The 17056-nt window shown below is 36.4% G+C and overlaps 1 protein-coding gene across 1 annotated transcript in view; it reads left to right on the forward strand.

Moving 5' to 3' along the window:
* Window positions 1-17056, forward strand: part of DNER (delta/notch like EGF repeat containing) — a 119298-nt gene that overhangs the window by 89606 nt on the left and 12636 nt on the right. Inside the window, exons 8-10 of the mRNA XM_064666448.1 lie at window positions 2992-3216; window positions 12872-12994; window positions 16145-16258. Coding sequence (XP_064522518.1) covers window positions 2992-3216; window positions 12872-12994; window positions 16145-16258 — 462 coding nt within the window. The remainder of the gene's footprint in view (window positions 1-2991; window positions 3217-12871; window positions 12995-16144; window positions 16259-17056) is intronic.

A 17056-nucleotide genomic window follows, 5' to 3' on the forward strand; every position in this document is an offset into this window, starting at 1 on the left:
TAGACTTCTAGTTAGTGCTTGAATGGATTTAGCCTCTATTCATCTTCATCCATAAAGACTTAGCAAGGGTGATTTTCAATCAAAATCTTACAGCTACATTTTAATGACTTCGTGATCCATCTGATCAGTATCTTTTTTGTCTTTACAGAATTCTGGTGAAATATCATCAATTTCTATTTCCTCACAAGACAAATTTCTATAGGGAAAATAAATTGCTTGTATTTCTTTTACTCCTTATCCCTGTACTTCACAGTTAAAGGCTTTGTAATCCCAAGTGCTGGCAATTCATGGACTTAATTTTTCACGTTTTTCTAACACTCAGAATTGGGTGTAACACAACATTCATACAAGTTAGTTTTTCTGCAATCTGTATAAAAGACAGGTCTACAGTGTCTTCAGAAAATGCTTAACTTCCTTGACTTGCACATGGCTCTTTTGCTTTCAATAGCAAAGTAATTAAAATCCCACCATGATGAGAAATCTGGCTTTTATGGGGAGCTTTTCTGTCTCTGAAAACATTTTCTGATCTGCTTTCAATCACTGCCCTAGAGGTCTGTTGCAATTTATAAAGCATATCACCTGACTCAATACTGTTATTCTTCTTGACAACGAGCCCAATGGCCTGACCCATGTAAGCACCAACATTGTATTCTGGTTTTTAGAATTATAAGTATTTTCCAGTATTGCCTTTCCGCTTTACCTTCTGCATGATTCCTTTTATATTTTGTATTCAGATCTCTCAAATTACCAGTAGTGATTGCATTTCAGTCATGTCCCTGTTACACCAGCAATGACCTAGGTGCATTGGGTTGGGTTGAAGAGCAGTTCAGGGGATAATTATCTGCAGGTAAACAATACCGATTTTTTTTCCTCCACTATTTGATTCTGTTTTCAATCAATACACCTCTGAATTTTATTTTTAAAGTTATTCCTTGCATTATTTATTTTCAACAGTTGTACTGGTATGGATTTAAATGTACATTTGGAAATGCCAAAATAATAATTTCCAGATTTGCTGCTTTGAGCATTTTCAGATATTTAACTCATACTAAAGATTTAAACTTCCAGAATCAACTAAACACATTTCACAGTGCAGTCAAAGATAGCACAAGGGCAACATGTTTTGGTGTATTTTAAACCTGCATATGTTCTTGAAGTGCTTTGTCACTTGAAACATTAGCCATCTGCCAGTAAGCTCCTCTTTGTGGGGAAGATTACTGCAAAGGTTGTAGTGAAGCAGCATTAATGTCTTTGGGTGACCTCAGATCTCCTTGATCCTTTTCAATCTGGTTTCAGAGTTAATATAGAGATTTCACTGGACTCATTGGCTGACCTCCTCTTGGTAATACTTAAAAGCTCTTGCAGGTTCTTCTGAATCTGACCAAGATTTTATGATAACAGGCTTTTTTTTTTTTTTTTTTTTTTTTAATTTGTCAGTGAAACAAATTAGATCCTGGAATTAGATCCTTGATCTCAGTGTTTCTGTTCTCCGCAGTTTCTGATGCTTAGTTATTATTGACGGGAGGGACCTCTGAGACAGGATTCCAGTATCTGGGGATTTTTTCCCAGTATTTGTTTTTAAGCTCTGTCTGTTCAGCACTGGTGAGCAGGTGGTCCTCACAAAGCCCATGAAGCAATTAGAGCCATGGGATAGCACAATCCTGCCTGGAGAGGGCAGAAGGGTCTTGCCTTGCCTGTTCTTTGCCTGTGCCCTGCCAGACTTGCTTTTCTTTCCTGATCTGTTGCTGAGTTATGTATGACTAAACTGTTAAATTTCAATCTGTATGTTGTTTCTTTTCTTTCTTCCTTTCTTTTTTTTTAATTTCCTGTTTTTTTGTTGTTGTTGTTGTTGTTTTGTTTGTTTTTGTTAATTAGATTACTTTTTCCATGTTTTTCATTTCATAGCTCTGATGTGAGACTTATGGACATATGAGGGAAACATGACCTTTTAAGTCACTTGTCCAAGAGCTAATATTTGAAGATGCCCCTAAAATCCTGCTGCCAACAGTGGCCAAGAACATCCTAGTTTTGTCTGGAACTCACACAGGAGTTGTGGCCTTCCCATATTTTCTTAGTTACAATAATCTAAGTCTCGTTAATTGTGTGAGTAGATCCCTGTAGTATGCTCTGTGTGGGTTACTCCCCTTTGTTTAATATTCCAATGTAAGGTTAATAGCTGTTCTAGAGTGTAAGATAATCCAGGGAACTGTAAGCCTGAAAAATGATGGGTCTGTACAAATGGACCAACTACTCAGCAAAAAAAAATTAGAACTGAATGGAAAGGACAGTTTGATTTTTATTTGGAAAGGTGCTATTCTGACTGGCTTTTGGGTGCAATAACCATGCATTGTGTTACTACATATATGATGTGTGTGTGTGTATAGACACAAACTGTAGTTAATGTACTGCAATTCGTTCTTCCCTACATCTGATTTTAAAAAACCTCCCATGCAAGAATATCTTTTTCCTTATGTCTGTTTTTTGTCTGGTGTTTCTTCAATAAATTATTGTGTCTCCTGCTAATGACAAGATTGTTCTTATAAAAGTCATTTAAATTATTGATGCTTAAGTAAACCCACGTTCTGTTTAAGAGGTTGCTATAATTAATATATATGTTAAGAGATATGAAAAAAGGTCAGTTTTGGCTTTTCTTTCTTCTCCAGGCTAGTCAGCTCCTGATCTTTAGAAAATCTCTTCTGCTTTTCCAGTCAGGTCCACTCAGAAGGCAGATAAGCACTATCAGTTTCAGCAAATATTTTTGCAATTCATTGCCTTAAACATATCATAGTATGATTTTACCTGAAGCATCTTTAGTGGACAAAATTAGAGTTTATTATCCAGGAAGTCTGTGTTTTCTTAATTTTCATAATTTTCACAGAATTTAAGAAAAGGAATATAGATATATCAGTGGCTTACTTCTAACATGCTTTAGTTATTAAAATTGTATGCATACCAAAATGCTTACTCATCAAAACCATTTATCTCTTTTAGGGTTTTTAGGAACCTCTTGTGAAGACAAAATAGACCCTTGTGCGTCATCTCCCTGCCAGAACAATGGGACCTGTTATGCAGACAGACTTGCCTTCTCCTGCAGTTGTAGTCCTGGCTTTACAGGACCTACATGTGCTCAGCTAATTGACTTCTGTGCCCTGAATCCATGTGCACATGGCATTTGTCGCAGTGTTGGAACCAGCTACAGATGCCTCTGTAACCCTGGTTTGTACAAGCAGTTACACACTTTGTAAACCTTCCACTGTTTTTATATGTGGTTTCCATATATAGTTTTAAATTATTTACTTTTTTTTTTCTTTTTCAGTCTATAAAACACATTGAGCAGATGTTTTATCTGTTTAGAGTAATGATAGGAATCTACACATTACACATTCCATTTGGAAAATCAAAAATTGCAGAGTGAGCACTGAAAATACCCACTGAGATCCATATGGCTTGGGTAATCACTACAGCTGTATTACAAAACCGGTCTGCAGGATAAGTCTTTTTAAGGTGAGGTATCTGTGCCACTGGAATTACGAAATCTGGTGCAGAGAATAGAAAATATGACACTAATCATCGGGGAAGGAGTAGAAAAAAACAAGGTGGCTGAACAAAGGTAGAGAAGGAAAAAAATTGGTTACTCCGAAGGGTTTAGTCTTGCCATCCATATTTCCATAAATTGTATCTCTTCAGAAGTTCCAGTGGTGCTGCTGAGGTGGGTACAGCAAGGTGGCTCAGCTGGGAGTTGTTTGACAACCCAGCTTGGCAGTGAATGGTGTCTGGGGATCATTTTGCACAGCTCTAGAGTTTTTTTAATTCACTGTGCCAATGTAACAGAGTATTAGGGTTCCCATAGCTCCTTTATACATTTTAGAAAGGATATTTAATAGCTGAAGTAGCAGTTAGAAATAATGATATCCTGTGCTACACGTCCACCTCCGCTTAAGGACTTGCAGAGTGAAACCCAATAATCTTTGTTATAATTTGAATAATTTTGGCATATTTCTTTAAGGCTGTTCCTATAAAGCTATACACTTGAAAACTGAAGAAATTAAGGGGAAAACAAATTTTCAGTGTACAAGTGATTAACAAAGGAGTGATACTGGATAGTTAGTAGATCTATATATACATAACACTGTGACACACACGTTGTTCTGCAAAGTTCCTTTCAGAGAAATACCTTCTGTGCTTCTGTTCCATGTCATGTGGGAAACCAGTCACAATTCTCCATCTCTGCCTTCTCAGTTACAGGATGTGCAGGTATCCTGCCAATCTCATATTTGTGTATATTTGTGAATATGGGGATTTTATAATGAAATCTACTAATGCAGCATTTTTAGAAGGTGTCAGAATTTAACTTCTGTTAAGAGCCATTCAAGGAGCCATCAAAAGTTTTTTTGGAGGTACTCACAACTGAGAGGAAGCTAGTGGAAATTTGTAGTTGGATTTGACAGATTTATAGTGAAATTACATACGTTATAAAGGAGAAAAATATGAAAGTGAAATGCAGACCATACCACAGTAGTGTTATCTTATAATTAATTTGTTGACAGCACTTGTGAATTTATACATACAAGATTATAGGAATCTCATGTAAAAGCTTTAATCATTGAAAGATATTAATGTATTTAACCACAACATCAACAAGATAAAAAGCAGTCTCTATTTTATGAACAGTATTTATTTTCAGGAAACATCCTCAATTCTTCTGCTTGCATGCTTGCAACTTTTCAGAAACCAGAGAGTAGGTAGATTTTTGTGGCAAGATAGTTCCAGATGTTTAAGTGACCTCAAATGTTTTCAACTCAAATATTTCTGTGAATGGTGTGGGCAGTTTCCATCTCAAAAGAAGAATGGCATATGTAGTGCATAAGTGTATTTCCTAACACGTGGTTTGTTTTATGCATTTTGCAAACCGAAGATGATAAATCTTTCATTACAAATATTCAGTCTTCCTTTTTTAAATGTTTAATTCCTTCGCTGTTTGTTTGCATAATACAGGAATCCTTAGAGAAAAGGACAAGGTATTGAGATGAAGGGCAATAAGCCTAATCATATTTAAATAGAGCCAGCATATCCTGTCTTATCGAAAGTATAAACTGGAATTCATACCATATAGCTGGTTCCATGTCTGACAAAGTATCATTTTGATTGAAGGTATTTGAAATTGCCAAGTGCCCTTTTCCTACATTCCTTTTTAGGAATGAGTATTTAATAGTTTAATATTTACTCCTTCATTTTGGATATTCTTCTCCTCAATCAGCCCCCCTGAAGGACTAAACAGCATAAGGAATGAACAGGGAAAAAACCTTGAAGTTAGGAAAAAAAAAATCCAGAAATACAGGAAAAAAGTGCTCAGCAGGTAGGACTGTGAGAGTTATTTGGTAGCATCAGTCTATTCCTTGTTTGGCTGGTGAGTATTTTGTTAACTTGTTTGGATTCATAACAGAAAACTGCTGTTTTCTAGCTATGGAATGTTACAAGCCATTGGGGTGTGGCCAAGAAACATCCCAACAGATGGTGGAAAAACAAACGAGTTGAGAAGCTGCCTAATGCTGAACAACAAGGAAAGTGATCAAAATGTATCAATATATCTTGATCTGTAAAAACCAGACTGATGATGAACATTTTTAAGATTCCTGGTTCTGTGTATGGTCTAGGAAGTTCTGAAAAGAATTGTCAGGATTCAAATGCTTTAAATTGCAAAAAATCAAAACACAGGAAGAGATGCTCTACCTGTATAAGTGATGGGAAGATAAGTAAACAGAAACCTGAATTTCTGAAATAGTGTAAAAAAAAAAAATTTTCTTTTAAATGTCCTCAAAAGGGAGCCAATTTCTGTAGCACTGGGAGCTGTCCAGCACAAATGCCCCTTCCCCAGTCATCCATGGTAGGAAAAACTAGACATTTCTCTTTCTAAGTAAACCTGGGAAGCTTTAATGTTATTTAGCACATTCTTTGCTTGTGGTTCAAACAATGAAAAGCTAATTAAATATTCTTGGACAAATAAAAACTTTTTTTCTTAACTTTTTCACCTAAACCTGATTAGAAGTTGATGGTTAGGTTTGTTCAAATTAATTCTGTGTGTCTCAGGACTTAGAAATAGTCCTAGACCTCCCATGTTATGGGAACTTATTTAAATAATATTTGTGCATTTAAAAGTTAGCCAGATGAGAAGCTGTAGAGGTTGCATTCAGCTCTTATTTAGTTGAACTCTTTTGTGTTGCTCCATCTTTGAAGTCTAAAAAAAAGATTTCTTCTTTTCCAAACATTTTATAGACTGCTGTAAACTTCACTTTCAAAACTAGCATCACTTGCTTCATGCAGAGGTGGAAACCTAAAGACCAAATTATGTGAGCTTGTCATTAATCTATCAGTTTAAAAAATTGGGTATCTTATTTCAGAAGATCATTAAAAAACTGCACGTAAGTGGTAGCAAGATAGGAATGCACAGGATCATTTGTTTCCTTCTTTTATGCCTTTTCATTGTTATGAACATACTGTTACAGACTTTTTTTAAGTCATAGCAGTAGAATTTGAACCAATTATCTTCAGGGATTTTCCCCATGAGTTAAAGGGATAGTAGATAATTGGGAGTCTGTTCTGTGTAGATCATCATTTAGGAGTCACACTTTCCTGGTAGTTTGCGTAATTATTGTGTGTAAGGCAGATAAGAGCAATTAAATTTGAGGATTCCTAGGCTGCAATTACTAAAAAAAAAAAACCCCTTAAAATAATGACTACAGATCATGGCCTACCACATTTTTGGTATCTCTATTGCAAAACAGTTCACTAGAGTGGATGAGTTAAGTCTCTGCTATATTAAGAAGCTGGATTCTATCTACAATTTTGCCTGAAGAGACTTTGACAGTTTCTGTCACATTACTTGTAAAGCAGATGAATTAAATTTGTGTGCAGTTTAATAGCATTATCAAGGGTTAATAATAAAAATATTGCCACACATCAGCAGGAAAGAAATGGTCTCTGCCTCCTGACCATGAGGCAGAACCAGAAAAGCTTGCAGGCTCTCAGCATTGGTGTGCCAGCTCCTAGACCACTGGCTTCTTTGAACAGGAGTGTTTCAGACATGTCCCTTAATTCCTATACATTATTTTTATATATATATATATATATATATATATATATATATATATATATATATATATATATATATATATAAAATAAGAGTTTATTAACTGACATTTTTAGAACTCTCTTCTATGTTGGTTATCTGGTACATCTGAAACCTATGGCTCTAAAAACTTTAGAACCTACCACTTATATTTTTGTGTTCAGCTCTAGGGTGTCGTGTTCTTTTTCTTTCTTTTTCCCTTTGTTTTTTTTTTTTTTTTTTTTTAGGTATTTTACAGAGGATGTAATTTCCTGTTAGAGAAGCAAAGTGCTGCAAAGTTTTGCTTATGTGTGTGACCTGAATGCAATCCTTCCTTTGTGCACTGTTTCTACTAGCAGGCACAGTGTCAGTTGGATTTTCATCTGTATTACTTCTGCCTCAAAAATTAAACAAGAGAGGACTTTTAAACAGTTCCAATTACCTCAAGGTCTTTGCAAGTCTCCTTGCTTGGTAGGCAGTTTGGTTTCCATGTTTTTTGGGCCAGGGTACAGATCTGAAGAATGATAAATGATAGTAGGTTTATTTGCATAGTTGCACAATTTGCAGAACATACACAATCAAGAATTTACTACTAATTATTTTTTGTGTGTTGGCTTTCATTGAGGGCATCATTATAAATAATCTCCATCATCTAATAGCTTGTACAGGACAGTTAATTTGTATAACTTAACTTGGAGAGCAATCTAGTACTTTTTAATGTCCCTATTTCCTGAATGGGAGAAAGAAGTGTAAGTTATTTCAAAGTTGAACATACTATTTCTTCAAATGTCTGCTGAGGGACTCTGTGGAATTCCCAAGCCTATTCAACTATATCTACTTTGTGTTGTGTGTATGATTTTTCAATTGCACATGAAACCTTACCTTTAAATCTTCAATTATATGCTTCCACACCCCAGTTATAAATATTCATCATCTGACCCTTGACAAAAAAATACTCAGTGTTTGGACATTAGATTCATAGTTTGTGTCATGTGTTTTCATGCTTACCTCATGTTAAAGAACTAATTTGGATAAAAATTCTTGTCCTCATTAGTTGGATTTCTCATCTAGTACCAGTTTTGTGAGACCAGTGAGACCCCATTGTATCTGTTCGTAGAACATTTATTTAGTCCCTGGATCTCAAAGCAGTTTCCTCCCCTCTTAAACCTTTTATCTTAAACCTTTTAATTCTTTATATTCAAATAATTTAATACAGCTGCTGTGGTAAATTTAAAATGCAAATATTTAATATAATATTTTTAACTTTGACTGGTCCAAGGTGGAGAAATCTATCTAGAAGTTGCATAACAATATTGGAGCAAAGTTTTGCATTTGGGTTTCTTAAAGACATAGGGGTATATATTTTGATACTGCAAAGCACAGGTACAGACATTAAATACCTGCCCTCTACTTTATATATATATGTATATATATACTGACATATATAGAACAGAAAAGAGGAGTTCCAGAAAAAATTCTACAAGGTGTGAAGAATGATGGCAACTTCAGAAGTAGTACCATAGAGTATGTTTCCCTTGATTTTCTGCTCATGCAACTTAATAGGTGGTTCTGGGAGCATTGGTTTGTCTTAGTGCCTTTGCAGAGGCCAGTGCAACATTTGTCTGCAGCAGTAGCAATTTTTTTTTCTCTATCTTTTCCCTTCCCACATTTTGGAACTGGGGCAGGGTATGCAAGCTCCAGCAGAAGTGACTTTAGGTTAATTCCAGTTCCTGACTGTCTTCCCAACTGAGCCCTTTATTGCTTCTGTTTCCTCATCTTTTTTCCACTTCTACATTAAGACAACCTTCCATGCAATCTGGCCATGGCTGGTGAGCATGCCTTCCTACCTTCCTACCATCTGGAGCAGTCTTCTCTCTTTCTCTTATTTAATTGTTACATAAGCTCAAACTTACACTGAACACATTTATCTCTTGACTATACAGCATGCTTCTTGACTATATAACCCTCTGTTAGTGAACAGCCATATATGTGGACTGATGCTGTTCCCTGCAAAATAGAACTCTCTCACATTGTACCCCATTAGGCCTTCCCATAAAGATGGGATTTTATGTTCTGCTTCCTTGATTTGGTGAAGTGTTAGGTGTGGGAATCACTGTTGAGGAGGTAGTGTCTAAAAAGGCTCAAAGGCTTTCAGCTTTGTTCTTTATTGATTTATAAAAGCAGAGTAAGCGTCTCTTTTTTTAACCTGGAAGTGCAGATATTCTCAAGAGGTTCCTCTGCTGTATCTTTTGCTGTCAACTGCTCTCAAAGCTTTTGACAAAGCCCATGGCTTCTCCTCATCATCCTGCATGACACAGATTGCATGCCTCCTTTCCCATTTTCTCCTGCAGTTTTTAACAACCATGTGCAAAGACAGTGCAGTTCAGCATGTAGGGCTCTGAAGGCCATGCCAGACAGCATCAGGAAAATAACCCAGCCTCTTCAAGGCAGCCTCCCTGTTGCTTAAGAAAGAGGAAGAAGAACTTGGGAATCAAGAGGAGGATGGCAACAGATCTGTTTCTGCCTTTGTAAAGACCAGTAGCAGAGGGACCGTCACACAGAGGGAAAAGAGGTAACGTAGGGACATCTTTATTTTAGGTTTTTTTCTAGGTTCCCTGTCCATCCCCCAGCCTCTGAAGAGAGCAAATCAGAGTGGGACCTTCATTTTTGAGTTCTGCTTGAGTTCGTGAAGAGGATGTTATTGAAGGCTTTTCCAGTTTCAAGTGACCTGGAAAAAAGAAGTTGCCCTTTTTGAAGCTGCATTGCCTAACATATTTTTTTTCCCAGTTCAGGACACAGTAGCTGGAGAAGTGTTGTTAATGTAGGAATTGTTTCTTTCTTTCTGAATATGTCCACAGAAATGTTACACACCACAGAAGAACTGTGTTTGGCATTGGCTGTGAATATAAAAGCAGCAGAATTGTAATGTTTTTAGAAAGAAAGGAAGCAACTCCACTGGAATTCTTTATTCTGAAGTTATTTAAGAAAAATTCCCCTGTTTCAATCTAAATTCTTTGAAGAAAAGAAATTTTTTATGTAGTCTTTTTGAAGATATATATCTGAATTCAGTATACTACATGATTTATATATCAGTATAATTTAAAAGCAGTAATACAACGAGAAATGCTATTAAGAGTGATATGGTGCCTCTTAGCTCCATGAGGAGAAACAAGCCTCTCCCTCGGGTGCCTGGTCCCACAGCAGAACTTTCTCCATCACAGCAGTTCCAGCAGAAGGAAGCTGCTGGCCCCAGGGTGAGGACGATGAGGGTGAAATGGTGTGTGGGCGAGACCTGCCCTCTCGTGGAGAGAGAAAACATCTTTCCCTCGCTGTGTGCAGTGTCTGGCAGCGTGGGCTGCCTGCAGCCTGAGGAGGTGATACCATAATTCGTATTGATTTTGGAAACCAGGCAAGTATTCAGTCACAAATTCCCTTCGTTCCCTTTGAAAGGTGAGAAGTGGAAAACGTTTTTTCTGAAAATGTCGAATTACGTTGGTGTTGAACACTGGGAATTCCCATCTGTTTTTCTTTTAAGTTTGCTGATTTTGGTGGTTTGTATGTTGACTACAGATCTTACCACATAAGGATATTTCATAGAACCATGAGCTAGATAAACTTCATCGTAGGCCAGTAAGAAAGCCCATAATGTTTAGCATAATTAATTCTGTATTGCCTGGCTAACAGCTTTGGAAAAAGTGGTTCTGAAATGTTTCTTAATAAGCTACTAGTCCAGTTAACTATTTCGTATGAAAGAACAATTTTATGCAGAATCAAATGGGTGATACTGTATATAAAATCTTGAGTAGTACTAATGTATCTTCCTAAAATTTTGTTTTGAATTATCCATAATAGGGAGGGAGAGAGGAAATGCAAGTACTGTCTGGAGGTGGCATTTGTCCTATTTTTTGTGATTTTCTGAGAATTTTGGGGAAAATGTAGACCAGGAGAGAAAATATAGATTGTCACTTACTAAAATGAGAATTTGCCCCTTTCCTTGGTTCCTCATGAAAGATTCCCTCCTTTCATATTTCTGAGTTTTGCTACTAACTAGAGATTATCTGAAGAACTAAAATCACACTGCAGAATCTTACACTCACTTTATATTTTAGGCCTTTTCCCTGGCATCTTTATTCATGCCCTCTGTGTATTTATTCATTGTGTGTTCACTCATCTCTTGCTTTTACAGCTATATGTAATGAGCAAATCAAGCTTTTTAAAAGCGTATGAGCACTGTTCCAGTGCAGAGTATTGTATCATAGACTATAAGTACATATTCTTGGTATTATTATGTGATCATTAAGGTTGAGGGGAATCTCAGAGTGTTCTTATGCACTGTTTACATACCATGACATATCTTCTCTGTATGACTGTTCTTCGTGAAACGGCTTTTAATATGAAGCCATATTTGAAACCACCTTTGGAATTGTGTAATACAGACCTTTAATAGAATGAAATTTCTAGAACATTGAGAAAAGCTGACAGATAGAGGCCAGCCATCATTTAAAACAAATAAAAAAATTCCCAGTCTATATTGTTTTCAGTATCAGGCAAATATTATAAAATAATAGCCCAAGAGGAAAAAGGGTGTGCAGTAACCACCACATACAAAGTGTCTGACATTACTCTGTGGACAACAGTATTGGCTAAAGTTTCAATCCTCACCTTTTCAATGGATGGTTTTTTTGTTAGTTTATTAAATGCCTATAAATTTAGACATTATTTCCGCTATTGGAAAGCCCCTTACCTGAAGAAAGAAAAAAAAAATAAAAAAAAAAAAAAAAGGAAAAAAGAAAGAAAGAAAAGTAACAAGAAATAAGAGAGGAAACTTTTCCTTACAAAAATAAAACCTGGATCTATGGAAGAAGAATTAAAAAAGCTTCTTGATATCAAAAATAGTAGTTTTCAAAATGACCTTCAAAATGAAAAAAATGATTCTTCATATTTAATACCAAGAAACAAATACTATCAGGCAAACATATTTTAGCATTACAGTTAGTTTATTTCCTCTGTTACACTGCACTAATTAATGCTGTTACTTAACATGAGTAGATGCTACTTTGACCTGATGCACTATGTCTGGAAAGTAATTTCAACTTCTGTTGAAACTGATGATTGTATGGCACACTAAGTAATGAAAAAAATACTGTTTCAAGTGGATTAACTCCTTTTTCTTACCTCATGATACAAATGACTCAGTGGCTGTTAACAGGTGTCTTTTCTCTGCCTCTGCTTTCTGTGTCTGCCTAATCAGGCTGTAATACCTGCCTGTGGCTTGGGAACTCTGTAAAAATGGAAATACCTTAATGCTTCTACAGTGTTTTGACATTGTACAGCTTTGAAGTTAAAACATATTATCATTCTAACAACTGTTATACAATTATGTCACCTCTTTGATGAAAAGTGGCTGTGATGCAAGGATCCAAGGGAGCTGGTTGATATGTCAGTATTCCTGTATTCCTTTTTACAATCAGAGTGCGGGTATTCATGTTGCTGCTACTGGCTTCTGCCACCAGCTTCCACCCTTGCAGCCTCACTGTGGTTTGTCACAGAGGCTGGGATTTCTCTCAGAACATTATGCTTCCAATGTTTTTTTGGTAATTTTCGCCCGGGGAGCAGATTCCTTTAAAATCAGCATCTTAACATGTATGTGTCTGTGCAGTATATTTAAATTAGCAAGCATCTGCCCGGAGTCTGTAGTCGCCTAATTGTAAATTTTTACTGGGAAGTGTTTCATGGCTTGTTTTATTTCCTCTTCATGGGATTTAGGTTACCATGGCCTTTACTGTGAAGAGGAATATAATGAATGCCTTTCTGCACCTTGCCAGAACGGAGCCACCTGCAGAGACCTCGCCAACCACTACGAGTGCGTGTGCCTTGCTGAGTATGAAGGTAGGATGGGTTTGCCTCTTGCCTTTTCAACTGTTCTCTGTATTTTTTTTATGGTAAGTTCTGTTACAAACAGGTATATACGACATCCTTCACTGGGCAGAAGTAAATCCTTCATGTAAAATTAATGGAAACAAATGACAGTATAGATCCTGATCCCATAGTCTTTATTCAAATGAATAGTTTAGATTTATCTTGTCTGTGAGAATGCATGTCCTTGTCTGGGACAAATGGCTTCTCTCTGCTATTAATAGGTGTAGCTTTTTTCTGCTGTTTTTAAGATATGTTAGAAAGTGATGAATTTTTAAAAGAAAACATAACTGTCAAATAGACTTTTTCATCAGTTATTTTTAGGGGCTTTCACATGGGGAGCTTTCCAAATTATTTTTTAATTAATTTTCTCCAGTTAACTGAGCTAAAAACAAAATAATAATAAAAGATTAGTATTTAAAATAGATTAGCACAAAGAAGTAGAAATGAAAGTTTTGTCTTGATTGTTCATTTAAAAGACTGTAAAGCCCAGAGAGAGAAGTTGGTCTGTGATTGGTTTCCCATGTTAACTGCAGCTACTCTTAGATATGTTCAAATGGAATTGGTCTTTGGCATTTCCTAAGTAATTTCTAAAATAGATGAGAAGAGTATATGTTTGGCTCTACAAAATCTTCCATCTCACAGTACATTTCAGCTGTAAACAGATTAACACATATCAGTGGTCTGTGACATCCCTCTGTGGAGGGCTGAAATGATACTTTTTTGGTGTATTCTGTTTTGAATCATGCTGTGAGAACATTTTTAATGTAATTTTATATGATATTAGTATTTAAAAAATACATATATTTTACACAGAATGACTATAAGGAACATTGCTCTAGCATTTTCTCATTAAGCATATCCATCCTTAGCTGTGTGGATAAGTAATGCTCACTTAACAGCTGCTTGAGGCTAAATATGTATTTCATGCTGGTGATTGCACTGCTCTTTGACAATAGATGCAGAATTCATCATTTTAGAGGCTTAGTGAGGAAATGACCATCAGCTTTTCATGACAGTTTAAACAGCATTTAACCACAATATTATGACTTCATCTTCTGTTCTCATCCAACCTGTCCATGCAGCTGAAATCACTGCGTGCACAACACATTATGCTTTAAATGAGAGCAGGGAGCCTGCTCCTGTGAGCACTTTTTGCTGATTGCTGAGCTTTCGTCATTCCAGTGCTTCAGGTGTTCAGTGACACTGATGAACAGAGCTGAGGTCCCCAGCTCAGGACACTCTGTGGGTCATCAGAGGCCTCCATTTTAGCAGCACCAACCCAGACATCCCCACCTGCAGTGCCCCCTTCTGCCTCCATCCCCCCTGGCTGGCAGGTAGACAAGAGCTGCCATGCAGGTCTGAAGTTTGTGCCAGCAGGTACCTGTGGGCTGCTGGCTCTGCTGGCTCCTTCCTGCAGCTGCAGGATGCTCAACTGGAGTTGCTCTGCCTTTTTGCTAATAACACTGCAAATGTTAACAAAATTATTTTGGCAGGTCTGTAGTGAGCAAGTATGTGTGTGTGTGTGTATATATATATATATTTAAAATAAGTTGCTTTTATGTATGTTTTTCATTTTCACGATTAACTTGAGGTGATTGGTTTCATGGTTTTATTTATGTAACTCACATAAGCTCACATTGCTGTACGTAATTGCAATCTTGAACACTAGAGAACTCATTTAATTCCTTTCAGTCATTCACTCAGGCTCTCCAAATTCAAAGTTGCAAACTTCTTGTGCAACACTTTTGGTATTCATGAAAGAGATTGGGAAGGAGTAAGACAGGATCAGCTGCACATCCACTTTTCATATGTATCTGTCTAGCCCTTCTAGCCCTCCATCGTTGTAGGTTCTGTAATCTCCACAAGCAACATAATCATTCACTATCTCATTATTAGAAACATTCTCCTGATGCCAAAGCAGTTTTTATACAAAATAAACAATATGAGTTTATGCTTCTATTGACCATCATAGAATCACAGAATCATGGAAGGTTTTGGGTTGTGCATCTTTACAGTTTGCAGGACATTAAGGATTTAGAAACATGAATCACCTTATAAAGTGAAAAATGTGTGTGTAATTTTTAAGCATTACCACACAGAAGCATTCAAAACCCAGTCCTGCTCTCCAGTTTGTTGAAATTCTTTTAAGAAGTATAAGAATGGGAAAACCTGGGGATAACTTAGGATTTTAGCTAAGTAGTCACTTTGTGGTCACTTTGGATTCATTCCCAAGCAAAGAATGGAAATAGAAGTTATATTTAGACTTAAAACCTAAATTAATGGATAAATTTAAGCAGATGCTTTAAGTAAAAGTTAATTTCACAGTAGTAGATACATTATAAATGAAGTCTCACTAATCATTCATTTTTCACATGTATGTGTTTCAGTGTCATCTATGCACAGATTAAATCATTCATGTATTGATTTTTCTAGTTTTATCTGAACAGTAGATCCCAAGAAATTGATGCATGTAGCAGTGGCAGTAGAGTCCCTCTGCCTATCCCCAGGTGGGAATCTGCTGAGTTTTATGTTCTGTATACCAGATCCAGCTTGCACGGTCTTCTGCAAGGCAAAGCTGCTGAATTCACATAGCCTACACTGAGCATGAAAGAATGAAGAAAGTGCCATGCACTTTTAACTATCCATTTGAATTATGCACTTTTAACTATCCATTTGAATAAATTAATTTCTTTTTATTGCCTTAGTTATATTCCTCATTTTCCTGCGAAAGTTAATGAGGCATCAGAATGCTGGTGTGTTTTATTACAGAATTTTATTACATAAAATTCTTACTCAAGACAATTATTGTTTACATTTTATTGAAGAATATTAGGTAATTAGGTGATCAGATTATGCTTTATTATATCATTGGTTTTTCATAGACGGCCAGTAGTTCTTAGCAGAAATTGCCCTACCTCTCCTAGCCCAAAGCCTCTGTGTGGGAAGAGCAAAGAGGAGGCATGTGTGTAAAAAAGTTTAGCCAGCAAAATATACATGGCTTTAGTCTTATGACATAGGACAGGTTTGGAGACTGCACATTCATCCAGGTGAAATCAAGTTATTGCATGTACTGATTTCATGCTGTCATGGTAATGGCAATTACTGATTTGTCCTTTTCAGGAAGGCACTGTGAATTATACAAAGACCCTTGTATTAACATCAACTGTCAGAATGGTGGCACTTGTGACAGCGAAGGTCTAAATGCTACCTGTGTTTGTGCACCTGGATATGCAGGCAAGTGATTTGTACGTTACACAGAACATCAGGCTGTCAGTGTTCACCATGTCCAAAAGAAGACAAATACCAAGTCAGACTGGGTCTCTTCAAGAAACACATTAATTTGGACTTCGCTGAATTGTAGTCAGTCTAGTGAGAATGGAAAATTCTTGGTATTACTTACAGCTGCTTTGAACTTTGTAGCAAATAAAGCCTGTTACTAAAGAGACTTTACTAAGCTGACAGCTATTTAATGTGCCTTATGACCTTACTACTTGACATTAGATTGCATTTTAAAAATATCATTTTGAAGACTTCCAGGTAAGCCAATATACTAATTGGACACTGTTGAAACTGAAAAATATTTTAAAATTGACCTTAGTTACTTTGTGCTCAAGAAACAACTTATTCCATTACCTTAATATGCAATTGCTAAAAGCCCTAAAGTGCTTTTTATGAATCAATTTACACTTTCAGAGTCCTGGTAAGAAGCCCATTTAATCCTTTGGCCTTGTATTTAGACTGACATGACTGGTGTAATCCAAATATCTGCTGCTAAAATAATTTACAACCTGATACTCTGTCAGTCATGTAAGGTAATATCTAATGTGATAGTAATAGATAAACCCATTCATAACTCTTTTATAGATCAAATTGTGCTTTTTATCTGTGCTAATTAAAGGGCATTCTTTGGAAAAGAATTAGCTTCCTATTGTACAATGTTTCTCAGTGCTCAGAGGCACTGATTATCTGTATTATTGTGTAGCATATCAGAATATACGTGTTCAACTGTTATATTTTCTTGGGACGGCAAAT

Source organism: Pseudopipra pipra, chromosome 10, assembly GCF_036250125.1.
Source record: "Pseudopipra pipra isolate bDixPip1 chromosome 10, bDixPip1.hap1, whole genome shotgun sequence".
NCBI lineage: Eukaryota > Metazoa > Chordata > Aves > Passeriformes > Pipridae > Pseudopipra > Pseudopipra pipra.